Source organism: Anthonomus grandis, chromosome 2 (genome assembly GCF_022605725.1).
Source record: "Anthonomus grandis grandis chromosome 2, icAntGran1.3, whole genome shotgun sequence".
Lineage (NCBI taxonomy): Eukaryota > Metazoa > Arthropoda > Insecta > Coleoptera > Curculionidae > Anthonomus > Anthonomus grandis.
This window is the reverse complement of record NC_065547.1, coordinates 1,297,922-1,312,932: the sequence shown is the minus strand read 5'-3', so window position 1 is coordinate 1,312,932 and position 15,011 is coordinate 1,297,922. Positions and strand designations below refer to the sequence as shown.

The window sequence follows — 15,011 nt, the reverse complement described above, 5'->3', positions numbered from 1 at the left end:
TCATTTGATATATAAAATTTAAGAGTGTAAGGACTGGTATTTATTTAACCCAACATTCGCCTGCAATAAGATGGTGACACAAGTTACTATAAAGTCCTTACATACAAAAAAACCGATATGGAAATAAAACTTTAAATAGAATAAACAAACTGACCTGACACCTTTATGTAATAAAATAATATATAAGAGAATATCTTCACAATCTGGCAACGCTGTAGTAATTAGTTTGATTCTCCTGAATAAGTTGTGTGTCAAATGTCATTAATTTGACAGGTATTTATAAACGTCAACGTTCCTAAATTAAAGGCGGCAATTTCAATTTGGTAAGCAACTTTCATAAAGTTAGAGTAAAAATATTTTAGATCAATATAAAAGTGATTGGTCGGCGATAATACTCTAGTATACCTACTTTTTACATATGTCCATAAGTAAATGGAAGCATAGGAAAGTCGTGGTCCATATAACACATAAATTTTCTTTTTTTTATGTTAAAAAATGGCTCATGCAACAATTTTTTTGTTTTAATTTAATGGATTTAAGGTAAGCTTCTTAAATATATAAAAAAATCTAAAAATCGTTGTAATGAAGGTATTATATAACATTTTTAAAATAAACTAAAAAGCGCCGAATTTTTATGGAGGTCTTCGCCTACCTACCTTATATTACCAAAGTTAAAAAATACATTTTTGAAATAAGATGTTCAATATGGCAACGCTGTCAAATTAAACGTCAAATGTCAAAGCTGTCATTCAAGAAAAAAATGTCAACAAACATGTAATGTTATAAGTGTGTCTCTGTTTATTATATTTATTTAAAAATACCTAAATAATGGATAATGCATTAACAAATCCGATGGAAAACGTCGAAAACTCGTGCCTCGCCTGTCTAGGGACCGACAATTTAACAATAACCCTCTCGGAAGCCCGAGGGATCCTTGAGGAATTCGAGAAAACGTTCAATTTTAAGGTTAGAAAGTGGACACGTCTACACGGTTTATTTTCTTACTAATAAATAAACTTTCAGTTGGAAATAAATGAATCTCTTCCGAAGTATTTGTGTTCGACGTGCGAGGCCAAGCTGCTGGAGGCCTCCAAGTTCATTGAACAGGTGCAAAACTCTATAAATTACATTGAGGAACTCAGGGCCAAAGAGGAGAAAGAGGTTGACTTGGTAAGTAAGCATTGTTTTTAAGTTACTCACAAAATAACCCCTGAAGATCATTATAACATACTTAAAGTTAAGTATGTTTTAGCTTAATCTTAAAGAAGAAGATGCAGCATCTCAAGAACCTCCAGAACAATATTTCGAAGAAGACAATGAGTTTAATGACAATGAAGATGATAAAAACTTTGAACCGTTCGATGAAGATGAAATTGACTCTGATGATGAGCCCCTTATCAAGTTTGTACCAAAAAAGAGGAAAAAGAAGAGGGAAACCAACACCTTCAATCCAAAATTAAAGAGAATCCCTTTGGAAGTGATTGAAAAGACCATAAACGAATACCGAGAGGAATGCAGGGTGAATTCAAATTGTGTCTTATGCGACTTTAAGGGGTTAAATGTGCGGAATTTGAGCTGTCATATGATTTTTAAGCATAGGTGATTGATTGATTGATTGATTATTGGGAAGTAAGTAAGTAGTATTTTGTTGTTGTTTTAGGGAAACAAAATCAACATGGTGCTCTAGGTGTAATAGTATTGTCGAGGATCTGGACAATCATAAGAAAACTCATACAAATAGGATATGGTGTAGGTTTTGTAAGAAGGGCATTACTAGGTGTCATTATATGGAACATTTAAAAGCCCACGCAGGTAAAGGAATTTAATTTTCTTGATTTTTGAGACTCGAGGATTTTTGAGGGAAAATTATTTTTTTTCTCAACTCCCTGTATATTTTTCAAAAAACGCTGAAATAGGTGTCTAATTATTTTAATAGAGGAATATTTGTGCAAATTTTCAAGCCTCTGTCTTTTTTGGTTTTTGAGTTATGAGTGTGTTGTTGAGATTTTTTGAAAAAAAATTGATGATTTCAAAAAATATTTTTTTTCTCAACTCCCTGTATATTTTTCAAAAAACGTTGAAATAGGTGTCCAATTATTTTAATAGAGGAATATTTGTGCAAATTTTCAAGCCTCTATCTTTTTTGGTTTTTGAGTTATGAGCGTGTTGTTGAGATTTTTTGAAAAAAAATTGATGATTTCAAAAAATATTTGTTTTCTCGCCTCCCTGTATATTTTTCAAAAAACGCTGAAATAGGTGTCTAATTATTTTAATAGAGGAATATTTGTGCAAATTTTCAAGCCTCTGTCTTTTTCGGTTTTTGAGTTATGAGTGTGTTGTTGAGATTTTTTGAAGAAAAATGGATGATTTCAAAAAATTTTTTTTTCTCAACTCCCTGTATATTTTTCAAAAAACGCTGAAATAGGTGTCTAATCATTTTAGTAGAGGAATAATTGTGCAAATTTTCAAGCCTCTGTCTTTTTCGGTTTTTGAGTTATGAGTGTGTTGTTGAAATTTTTTGAAAAAAAATTGATGATTTCAAAAAATATTTTTTTTCTCAACTCCATGTATATTTTTCAAAAAACGCTGAAATAGGTGTCTAATCATTTTAATAGAGGAATATTTGTGCAAATTTTCAAGCCTCTGTCTTTCTTGGTTTTTGAGTTATGAGTGTGTTGTTGAGATTTTTTGAAAAAAAATTGATGATTTCAAAAAATATTTTTTTTCTCAACTCCCTGTATATTTTTCAAAAAACGCTGAAATAGGTGTCTAATTATTTTAATAGAGGAATATTTGTGCAAATTTTCAAGCCTCTGTCTTTCTTGGTTTTTGAGTTATGAGTGTGTTGTTGAGATTTTTTGAAAAAAAATTGATGATTTCAAAAAATATTTTTTTTCTCAACTCCCTGTATATTTTTCAAAAAACGCTGAAATAGGTGTCTAATTATTTTAATAGAGGAATATTTGTGCAAATTTTCAAGCCTCTGTCTTTTTTGGTTTTTGAGTTATGAGTGTGTTGTTGAGATTTTTTGAAAAAAAATTGATGATTTCAAAACAATATTTTTTTTCTCAACTCCCTGTATATTTTTCAAAAAACGCTGAAATAGGTGTCTAATCATTTTAAAAGAGGAATATTTGTGCAAATTTTCAAGCCTCTGTCTTTTTTGGTTTTTGAGTTATGAGCGTGTTGTTGAGATTTTTTGAAAAAAAATTGATGATTTCAAAACAATATTTTTTTTCTCAACTCCCTGTATATTTTTCAAAAAACGCTGAAATAGGTGTCTAATTATTTTAATAGAGGAATATTTGTGCAAATTTTCAAGCCTCTGTCTTTTTTGGTTTTTGAGTTATGAGTGTGTTGTTGAGATTTTTTGAAAAAAAATTGATGATTTCAAAACAATATTTTTTTTCTCAACTCCCTGTATATTTTTCAAAAAACGCTGAAATAGGTGTCTAATCATTTTAATAGAGGAATATTTGTGCAAATTTTCAAGCCTCTGTCTTTTTTGGTTTTTGAGTTATGAGCGTGTTGTTGAGATTTTTTGAAAAAAATTGATGATTTCAAAACAATATTTTTTTTCTCAACTCCCTGTATATTTTTCAAAAAACGCTGAAATAGGTGTCTAATCATTTTAATAGAGGAATATTTGTGCAAATTTTCACGCCTCTGTCTTTTTTGGTTTTTGAGTTATGAGCGTGTTGTTGAGATTTTTTGAAAAAAATTGATGATTTCAAAACAATATTTTTTTTCTCAACTCCCTGTATATTTTTCAAAAAACGCTGAAATAGGTGTCTAATCATTTTAATAGAGGAATATTTGTGCAAATTTTCAAGCCTCTGTCTTTTTTGGTTTTTGAGTTATGAGTGTGTTGTTGAGATTTTTTGAAAAAAAATTGATGATTTCAAAAAATATTTTTTTTCCCAACTCCCTGTATATTTTTCAAAAAACGCTGAAATAGGTGTCTAATCATTTTAATAGAGGAATATTTGTGCAAATTTTCAAGCCTCTGTCTTTTTTGGTTTTTGAGTTATGAGTGTGTTGTTGAGATTTTTTGAAAAAAAATTGATGATTTCAAAAAATATTTTTTTTCCCAACTCCCTGTATATTTTTCAAAAAACGCTGAAATAGGTGTCTAATCATTTTAATAGAGGAATATTTGTGCAAATTTTCAAGCCTCTGTCTTTTTTGGTTTTTGAGTTATGAGTGTGTTGTTGAGATTTTTTGAAAATAAATTGATGGCTCAACCATCTGTTTATTTTTTTAGAACACGCTAATACATCTAGTCTAATAACTTAAATTAAGCAACTTTTGAGCAACATTTCAATAATCTGCCTTCCTTAATCTATTTATTACAATCGTTTTTTAATGTTAGGCTTAGAATACCAATGCGACCAATGCCAAAAACGGTACATATCAGAAAAGGCCTTGGAAGATCACAAACTGAAACACCTTCAAAACCCCCAGGCCCCATACCAATGTCCTGTGTGCAAAAAGAACTTTAAGCTGCTAAAGAGGTATTAAAAAAAATACACCTTCGATAATATCAATTATTTTGCCAATCAATAATAATTCACCCTTTAGCCTGGAGGATCACGTTCAAACGCACGGCCGTTACATCTGCGACGTTTGCGAGAAAAGATTCGAAATTCCCGAACTCCTCAACTCCCACTTGTGCTCGGGCAAAGTGGAGAAAGTCCATGAAGTTACCAAAACTTTGTCAGAGAGTGAAGACGAGGAGGTTCAAGTGTTAAACGAGGAATCGGATGTGAAAAAAGAGGAAAACTTCACTGAGGAGTAAGTGTCAACTTTATTAAGTCCTTTTTTTCTTCATAATGTAAGCAAAATAAAACGCGATACTTCTCAAAACAAACTAATATAATGACATAAAATAATTATCAAATTATATAAGGTACTTATTCGTATGGCTAAATTCGTAAGACTCTAATCTATGTAAGAAATATTAAAGACCAGTGGGCTTGGTGTTATATTAATTTTACGAATCCGTTCGGTTTGTTTTATTCTTATACCATTCAAAGAAAACGTTTACGGCAGGTAATAAATATTAATGTGTTGATACGAAAAGAACGATTCGAACGGATAAGGTTTTTTTTGCTGAGGAATGCAAACACGGGACGGGAATTAGTTTGAGTTTTGGTTTGACTAGCTTTGTTTTGGTTCCGATTTTGGGATTATTCTAGAACTGCGCAGAACTCGTTGCGCCGTAAAGTAAAATCCGGAATCGCTCCCGTTTCAATTCTGCATGGTATGGAACCCGAACGCTTGACGCACTGACAGTAAACAGCTGATTGTGATTGTTTATTTACTAAACACAACTTTTTAAAATTTTGAATATTGCTAATTGCTTTGGTTTTGGACCTTTATATTTATTTTAAACATTAGGACTGGAATAAAAATGAATGTAACTGCATTAATAGTAGGTACCTAGTTAATTTTTCAAAGATTTTTTTTACACAATGTATTTTAGCTTATTAGGAGGAGCTTTTAACATCTAGCGATACATCAGCTTCTTCTGACGATTTAGAGGGTGTTTTGGAAGTTGTTATACCAGAAGTGTTGCAACATAGGCAGAAAAATGAAAACTATGCCGAGAGCATAATGCCCATGTATACGGAACAAGAATTCTTAGAGCATTTTAAAGTTCCAAGACTTGTGGTCATAGAGCTAGCTAGAGACTTCCAGGAGTCTGAATATTATCCTAAAAAAGACACCGGATTTTTAAGAATTGGTGCTGAAAAATCAATATGTATTTTTATTTGGTACGCAAGTCATGAAGCTGCCTCATTTAGAGATGTTAGTGACAGATTTAATATTGCTATAAGTACGTTACATGTTTTAATACACAATGTAACTTACTTCTTAAGTAATAAGTCGAAAGAGGTAATATGCTGGCCAACAGAGAACGAAAAAGTTGTAATTGAACAACAATTTTTGGAAATGGGTTTTCCTGGTGTGCTTGGGGCTATGGATGGGTCACATGTTAGGATTGACCAACCTAAAAATGATCCAGAGAGCTATTTGAATAGAAAGAAGTTTTATTCCATTCAGGTAAGTTTTATGGTTGAATTTATACAAGGCATTAGACAGTTAAAATTATTTTTCATCCACTCGACCATCATTTCAACCTAAAATGACAGTCAAAAATTTGTGCATGTATTTTTTGACTTTGAGAATGTCATTTTGGGTTAAAATGATGATTGAGTAAACCCAAAATTATTTTGACTGTCCCATTCCTTTTTGGCGACAACAAGGTTTTATTTGACAATTAACTTAAATGTTTCCTTTTTTCAGTTTCAAGTAGTCTGTGATTCAAGCCGTAAAATTAGAGATGTGTTCATTGGCTTTCCTGGGTCGGTGCACGATGCAAGGGTGTTTAATAATTCTCCACTATTTCATAGTTTACCCGAAAGATGTGGAGAAAAAGTTATCCTAGCAGATAGTGCCTATCCTTGTCTACGCAATGTTTTGACACCATATAAGGACAATGGTAATTTGAGTGAAATTGAAAAAAAATTTAATATCAAATTAAGCCATTGTCGCATTGTCATCGAACATGTCTTTGGAATTCTAAAACAAAAATTTAGGCAGCTATACCATCTAAAACTTAGAGATGAGACATTGATATGTCATTTTATAAGAGCCTGTTGTGTTTTGCACAACTTAACTTTAAATCTAGAGCAGGAGTTGATTGAAGAGCCTCAAGGAGCTGATAATATTCCACCTCCATATGTTGGAGAAAATATTGAGGAAAACATGGCTGGCAATGCTTATAGGAATTACGTAGCTGCCCTATTATTTAATCAGTAAAATAAATAAAAAACTGTTTATACTTTATTATGCCTTTTATTTTTGTCAATAAGTGTATTTTTGAGTTGTCTCACAAACAAATGGGTCACACTATTATATATACATACATATAAGTATTATGAAATAAGCAAAAGAAATAATTAACAAAAATTTACATTTCCTAAGTAATATTTTTAACAAAAAAGGAAACACACTTTGCTAATCTTAAGACTATGGATAATACAAATGTGTACTTAAAACTAATAAATTTCTCACAAAAAATATAGATTCTTATAAGTATAGCTGCCGCATTGATATGGTCAACTGTATAAAAACTAGCTTCCCACCTGCATAAAAATTTAAATTCCATGTGCATAGTATTGTCTAAGGCATTGTTTGACATGTGGAATGCTGATGGTTTTTGACAGGTGACCAAATTATTGATTGAGGCAATTATAGCTACCTTACAATTAAAAAAAAAACTTAAACTCATTCTGGAAAATAATCTTAAGAATTTTAAACAGCCTTTTTGCCTTACATAAGGATCACAGTTTTTTAAATTAAATCACAAAGCGTTCCGCCTTAAGATTATAGAGGTAATAACATAAATGTATATTATTAGGTTCAAAACAAATGCAGGTCTCATATAATGGGGTTACTAAGCACCTAGGGTTCAGAGAATACATTTTATGACTGCTTCATTTACACTATATTGATATTATTCTTGATGACAACAGTTACTGTAGGTATTTTAAGATTGTTATTGTTTGAAAAGGGTGTTATGATGGAAATTATGCTTTTTACCCTATATGCAAAGGAACCCTATTTTATGGCACCTATTACTGGGTATCTTCAGTGTCTTGCCTTGCTTCCCAGGCCAGGGTATTAGTTGATTGTACCAATAACTGCAGAATATTTGTTCTACGAACCCTGTCTTCATGTTTTGCTGCTTCCAACTGTAACCTTCGTTCATCTCTAGCCGACTTCTCATTGTAAAATTTTTTTAGGTCATTCTTCATTTCTAATAAAATGTCATTTCTTTTTTTGTAGCTAGAGGTACTGCGTCTTACCGATTGTTTTCGCACTTGTTTTACAGATGGAGTAGATACAGTCGCTGAAATATTTTCCGGGATCTGCAATACTGGTATTTCAACAGGTTGTTCCATGCTAGGGGTATTCGAAGGTGTACTACGAGGTGTATTACTTGGAGTTATAATACTAAGCTGCTTTCTCTGACTGCTGAAAGAATCACCTCCTTGATTTTCTTTATTTACATGAATTTCTGAGTGAATTTCAGAACTACTAGAAAGTAAAATAGTAGGAGTAATGTTCTTCTTTTTTCCATAGATCTGGTCAAACTCTTCTTCATATTCAAAAATTTTGCGTGACCTGCCAGTTTTGTTATTGTTATCAGTAACTATTTTTTATAATTTCTTTCAAGTGTCTTCCATCGGTTCTCACATTTTGAAGCACTTATGGTCACTTTAAATGTGTTGGAAAGTTCTCTTGCAACAATTTCCCAAAGGCGTTTCATAGACTTTACTTCAAAGGAACCTAGTCTTGCCTTATATTTTCTATATATTTCAATTAATGCCAGTGTTTTCGGCCGTGAATTTAAAAATTGATCTGCTTCAGTACACTCACTTCCTTGCATTGAAGAATATTTAATTATTTCTTGATGGATCACTAAAATTGAAAAAAAAAACAATCCGTTAAAGAGTTACTGTTTATAATCTTGTGAAATTAAAATTACTTACTATCTTGATCCATTTGAGAATACATATTTCAACGTTTTATTTTAAAAAACTAAAACTTAAAAAAAATCAATAGATAATTCTTAGGTTAAGTGAAATCTATCTACAAGAAAAACAATAAACAAAGCATAAAAAATAACTTATTTACTTCTTCTTCTTCTCAAATTTGGTGAAGTCGGGTAAAATTGTAAGGATATATTTTTTGCGCATGTGCGAACTGCCTGATTCTGAATTGATCCCTACTCTCGAGCAGGGATTTTTTGGCGGTTCTAGAACAATTCTGAACCGGTCCAAAAAAAAACCAAAACACCAAACTTTCAATTCGGAATCAATTCTAATTTAACCAAAACGCATAAAACAATCTGCGCATGTGCAAAACAATTCTAGGACGATTCTAACAGGAACCAAAACAAAGCTACTGTTCGAAAGCAGAGTATTGATATTTAGCCGGTTTACGAAACTTGTAATAAAAGTATTGTTTTTGTTGTAGAAGAAGTAACTGTGTTTTTGTAACGTTATTATCCTTACATCTACTCTTTTTAAACACAACAACAAACGCCCCGATCTTAAAACTGAAACATCAACAAAAACGATATCGTAACATAAACAAATATTATTGTTTTTAATAGACAACGTCTTCATGGAATGTTCTTTTTCCTTAAGCTTTTTATAGAAATTTGTTAAAATACAACTTCTTTTTTTTTTAATATGTTAATTATTGGTTTAATTAGTCACCTCATATAACAAAAATTCAGTCCCTTTGCTGTATATTTTTGAATTGAAAAAATGTTGAATTATTTATTAATTAAGTAATTATAACGTACATAATAATATATGCAACACATACTACATTACTACATAGCTCAGTAATTTAATAAATTTGCACAGACTAAAGTTTGATCTGTGCAAATAACCGTTTATGTAATAATAATAGTTTTTTTTTATTAATTTATTAAAAATTAAAAATTATATAACTATTGCTAATATCATATTATCTAAAAAATTATGGTTATAATTTTTTTAAAAAGGTTGGAGAAAGGGGGGGCCCGATATGTTTTAAGGCCTAGGGCCCACCTGCCTTAAATGTAGGCACTGCTTATTGTGGAAATTTGTATATTATTGTTATAAGAATTTGTTTGTTTTTATACAGTACAAGAACTTCCAAAACCTTTAAAATGCCAACAATATTGTAATTATACTGCAAATCAGAACTTATATAGACTATTACCCTATTATTTTTTATTGTAGTCTTCTTTAAAAATTCAGAGATTAGAGGGACATAAAGTCAATGGTCTCAAAAGATGTTTATTTTTAAAAAATGATTACACGTGTTTCGCCCTAAGGCATCGTCAGATCTAAAAGAATATAGAAAGCAACCCTAGTACAAAAACAACAATGCATAGACACAAATTACAGTAAATTATAGTTTTTAAAAAATTTAGCAAATCGGGAGGAGATACTACCAAAGTAAGTGAGGCAATGAAATCTAGAATTTTTAATGCTGGTGTTATGGATTAAATTATAGGAGAGCTTGTATTTATTATAAAATTTGAAATAGATTCTATTAATTATACTTAATGGAAACCCATTATTTACTGCAATCTGTTTAATTGTAGCTAACTCTTTTTGAAAGGCGCTTGCTGATAATGGTATTTTGAATAACCGGTAGAAAAAGGAGTTGAATGCAGCAAATTTATGAGAATGCGGGGAATTAGAATCAAACTGGATAATGTTGTCCGTCGAGGAAGGTTTTCTATAAATATCAAAGGTGATTTTGTTGTTATCTCTAGTCAGCAAAAGGTCTAAAAAAGGAAGCTTACTCACTTACTTTACTTACTTTTTCTTTTTCTAAGGTAAAAGTTATGTTAGGATGTAGAGAGTTTAAAAAATACAAAAAATTATCCAGTCCGAGTTGGCTCTCCTGGCCACTCCAGGCCAAACAGACATCATCCACATACCGTTTGTAAAAAACAATGTCCTTGGCAAAGGTACTGCACATTATCCTACTCTCCAGGTTATGCATAAAAATCTCACTTAAAAACGGGAACAGACAAGAGCCCATCGCCAACCCATTGGTCTGTTTGAAGAAAAAATTGTTAAATTTAAAAAAGTTTTGGTCGAGAACAATCGATAACAAAGTGATTAAGTTGTCTATAATTAGTTTAGGTAAGGAGGTTTTATTTAACAAATTCAAAACAAGATCAACGCAATCCTTGGGAGGTATACTTGGAAACAGGTTTTTAACATCTAAAGATATTAATATCGTTTTTTCAGATGTTGGTGTATTTTTAAGGGTGTCAGCAAAATCTATAGAATTTTTGGTGGAGTAAATGTTATTAAATGCTGTAATATCTCTTAAGACTTTATTAAGCCACGAGGATAGTAAATAGCAAGGTGAATCTAAAAAACAAACTACAGGACGAATGGGATAGCCAGTCTTATGGACCTTGGGTAAACCGTAAAATAAAGGTGTTTTCGGGTTCATGGGGTATAACTTATACTTATTAGTGTGGAAGAAATCGAGAGTGAGTGCGGTGTTATCTAAAGTATTTTTGAGTTTATTAAAAAATGAGTCTGTTGGGTCTCTAGGAATAGGTACAAACTCATTTGAATTCAAAAAATGCAGAACTTTTTCGATATAATGACATCGCTTCATGAGTACCAAGCAATTACCTTTATCTGCCTTCGTGACAATTAAGTCGTGAACCCTGATTTTGTCTTTAATTGTTTTTAGGATTTTCTGATTACAGTTCGGCCGTTTTTTGTCACGAACGCTCGAATTGAGGAAAGTAATTAACTTTGATCTTAAAATATTTTTCAGAGAAATATCTGTGTTTTGAATGATGCTTTCGGCCTCTACTGCTAACGTCTCCCTACACTGAATGTTAGCGTTATGAGAAAAATTAAATTTTAAATTTCGTTTTAACACATCCTCTTCTTCTTTAGAAAAAACAACGTCGGAGAGGTTTAGAAAGCGTTTATGAAAGTTAAAATGACATTTACCTGTTATGCGTTGCTTTTCTTCGTAGGTCATGTATTTAGTTTTTTCCCGCTTTAAATTAGTGAGTTTTCTGCCAAGCCTGAGAAAATAAAAAAAAATTAAACTTAGAATCTAGATGAACAAATTCTATAAAAGAAAACATTAAAGTAAGGGTAAAATACAAGTATTTAAGTTTAGAATTGCAGGTGTTTAACTTATTATAATTACACTTAACTTCTTCTTTAAGCCAAATTGTCCTGGCACTCTTAAGAGCGGTTTGGGATGATCTGTTGTAAGTTTTGCAACGGATATTGATAAATCTTGGTGTCAACTTGAACGAAAGGCATTGTTGAAGGAACCATACTTTCAGCAGCAGATTTTTCCGTGTGAAGAGGTTGCTTCTGCAGAGCTGGACTAGTTTAGCCTGACTGGCATTCTCAAATTCAAAAAAGTAGTCCCTTCAGTTTCCTTCCATCCCAGAAAATGTAAAAATCCTTCATGAGTGCCCCAAGGGAAAGAAGCTTGACCTATTAGAGAAGATGGAGATCACAAGGGCAAAAAGGAGTCCTGTACTGTCTTGTGTGAATGATGTTTTTACCTTCGAACCGCATTTAATTTTCAACAATATTTATCACGACCTGGATAGCAAGTAAGTTAAGCGCTTGCCTACGAACCCGATGGTCGCTGGTTCATTTCTCGACCAAGTCATATTTCACTTTTTATTTTTTGCCTTTTTTTCCGTTCTCCCATTCAACTTAACCTCACTCTGCTTGTTTTGTTTACTTTTATTTAATTAGTTTTGACACCGAAATTAATGTGAACGTCAACATTATTTTTATTTTGTATGTATTTATTTTTGTTTTAACTTGAATGTTTGTGGTGTTAATCCTATAGCTTTACCGGTAAGTCAAATCTCTATATTGTAATTTGTGTCTATGCATTGTTGTTTTTGTACTAGGGTTGCTTTCTATTTTCTTTTAGACCTGACGATGCCTTAGGGCGAAACATGTGTAATCATTTTTTAAAAATAAACATCTTTTGAGACCATTGACTTTGTGTCCCTCTAATCTCTGAATTTTTATTATCAAGAGGTCTCTTTGAGAAAAATGGACTACTTTTTTGTAGTCTTCTTTATTGCAAAGGGTGTGTTGTTTAAATTAGCATGTTTAAAGGTTTCTAGTAAAATAGTGATAGTCAAAATGTACAGTTAAACTGTTTAAAAATACAAAATGTTGGTTAAAGTTTTTGCTTAAACTGGAAGATTTTTAGATTCTTTATTTGTCCTGAATGTTTGTTATTAAAAAATGTTAATGCTTTTTACATCACAGCTCAAGCAACGCATTGTCGTTAAATATATATTTATTCGACGGTGTTTTAGTAAATTTTAGGTTTTAATATCATAAATATTATATATTTTTCTGTTTATAAAATAGGTTAGAATTTTGTTTAATTGAAGACTTTAAAATATTACATTTTTTTGTTATCAAATTTTATAAAATGTTATCAATTTTATAAATATATTAATGGTATTTTTTCAAACAAACGATTAGGTACTACTACTGTTTCTTTTACAGCAGCAAAGAGTGTACCGATGGCGACATAAAACCAATTAGCAACTCGGACATAAGGGTTGAAAGTTTAACATGCCATTTCTGCCAAAGGACTTATAAGTAAGCCCCGCTCACTATACCTTCAGCAACAATTTAATAAGGAAATTTAACTTTTAGAACAGCTTATAAGCTTCAGAAGCATATCGAGGCCCATATGGGGATTTTCTTGGTGAAATGTCAGTATTGCGACAAGGGATTTTCTAGTAAAGCGGACATGTTGAACCACGAAAGGGTCCACACCAAGGAGAAACCGTTTATTTGTAGTACTTGCGGAAAGGTGAGTTGAACTAATAGATTTTAAAAATGTACAGTTTAGCTTTTTAACTGCATAGTTGATTGGAGAATAGGAATTTGTATTAGCTAAACTAATTTAGTGGCACTTAATGCCACTATGTGAGTGAGTGTGGGAATCTAGTAATAAACCATATATCTCGGTTTGATAAAATAAAGTTTATTAAGGCAAAGAAAACGACAAATTACAGCTCATTATTTTAAAACCGGACGACTGACAGACAGATTGACAGACAGACACATAACCTAACAGCAAACATGTGTATATTAAATAAAACAAAATTCAACACAACTAGTGCCCTCTTTTAGTCATACTGCTCTAAATCTCTACCCACAACATTGCTGAACTCAAGCTTAACAAACCTAGACATAGATGGCATCCTTTGTATAAAACTGGATTACAATGTACATATTTCTAACAGCCCCACTTAATTCAGTGTATACTAGAACTTAAGAAATACATACATAAACACTTAACCTAAGTACATGGTTATATACCTATACCAAAATTAAAAACATCCCAAACAGTTTACAAAATATTTATGCTTGGACCCTGACAAACCCTTCGTAAAAATATCAGCAGGCATATCATGAGTTGAAATATATCTTAAAAATATTTCTCGCCTTTCTACTGCCTCTCTTATAAAATGATACTTTACATTTATGTGTTTTGTCCTATTATGAAATACAGGATTTAAAACTAATTTCTGCGCACTTTGACTATCATTAAATAATAAAATTGTTTGTCAATTTTTAAAATTTCATTTAGAAAACCTTTCAAAAATATGGCTTCTTTAGTGGCTTGGCAAATAGAAACATATTCTGCTTCAGTACTTGATAAACTTACTGATGCTTGCTTTTTAGATTCCCATGAAATTGCCCCCTCGGATAATAAAAATAGATAGCCAGTATATGATTTTCCATCAATCAAATTATTTCCCCAATCAGCATCACAGAACCCTTTAAACTCTAGATCAAAATGAGTATCAGAATAACAAGTGTTAAACTGGCTCAAGTAGCTTACTGAGAAAGCTATATCCGGTCTTGAGTTGACTGCCAAAAACATTAAAGATCCTATCAAATACCTATAAGGAATATTTTCATCACAACAATTACCTTTTTCTAATTTTAATCTAGGTTCTATAGGAGTTGAAATTGGTTTAGCCTCTAACATACCAAATTTTTCCAGTAAATATAAAATATAATGCTTTTGATTCAATCTTAACTCTTGCTTATTCTGATCTCTTTCAATGTTCAAACCTAAACATTTTCTAACTTGACCTAAATCTTTAAGTTTAAAGTTATCTGATAAAACACCCTTTAGTTTTATTATTTCATTACCATCATTGTAAAACAGTAAAAAATCGTCAACGCACAGAGCTACAATAACAATTGTACTTTGAAATCTCTTAATATAGACACATGATTCAAATTTTGACTTTTCATAACCCAAACTTGTTTAAACTTTTTCAACTTCTAAGTTCCACATCCGTGAAGCTTGTTTAAGTCCATATATGGCTTTGTTTAATAAACAGACTCTATTATCATTATTAAAACCTTCTGGTTGGGTCA

The 15,011-nt window shown here is 31.4% G+C and overlaps 1 protein-coding gene across 1 annotated transcript in view; it reads left to right on the top strand.

Annotated features, from left to right (window-relative positions):
• Positions 1–762: 762 nt before the first annotated feature.
• Positions 763–15,011, top strand: part of LOC126733521 (zinc finger protein 260-like) — a 33,246-nt gene continuing 18,997 nt past the window's right edge. The window contains exons 1-8 of the mRNA XM_050436855.1: positions 763–966; positions 1,024–1,170; positions 1,253–1,599; positions 1,661–1,812; positions 4,373–4,514; positions 4,582–4,794; positions 13,113–13,208; positions 13,266–13,425. Of these exons, the coding sequence (XP_050292812.1) occupies positions 829–966; positions 1,024–1,170; positions 1,253–1,599; positions 1,661–1,812; positions 4,373–4,514; positions 4,582–4,794; positions 13,113–13,208; positions 13,266–13,425 (1,395 nt within the window). The 5' untranslated portion in view covers positions 763–828. The remainder of the gene's footprint in view (positions 967–1,023; positions 1,171–1,252; positions 1,600–1,660; positions 1,813–4,372; positions 4,515–4,581; positions 4,795–13,112; positions 13,209–13,265; positions 13,426–15,011) is intronic.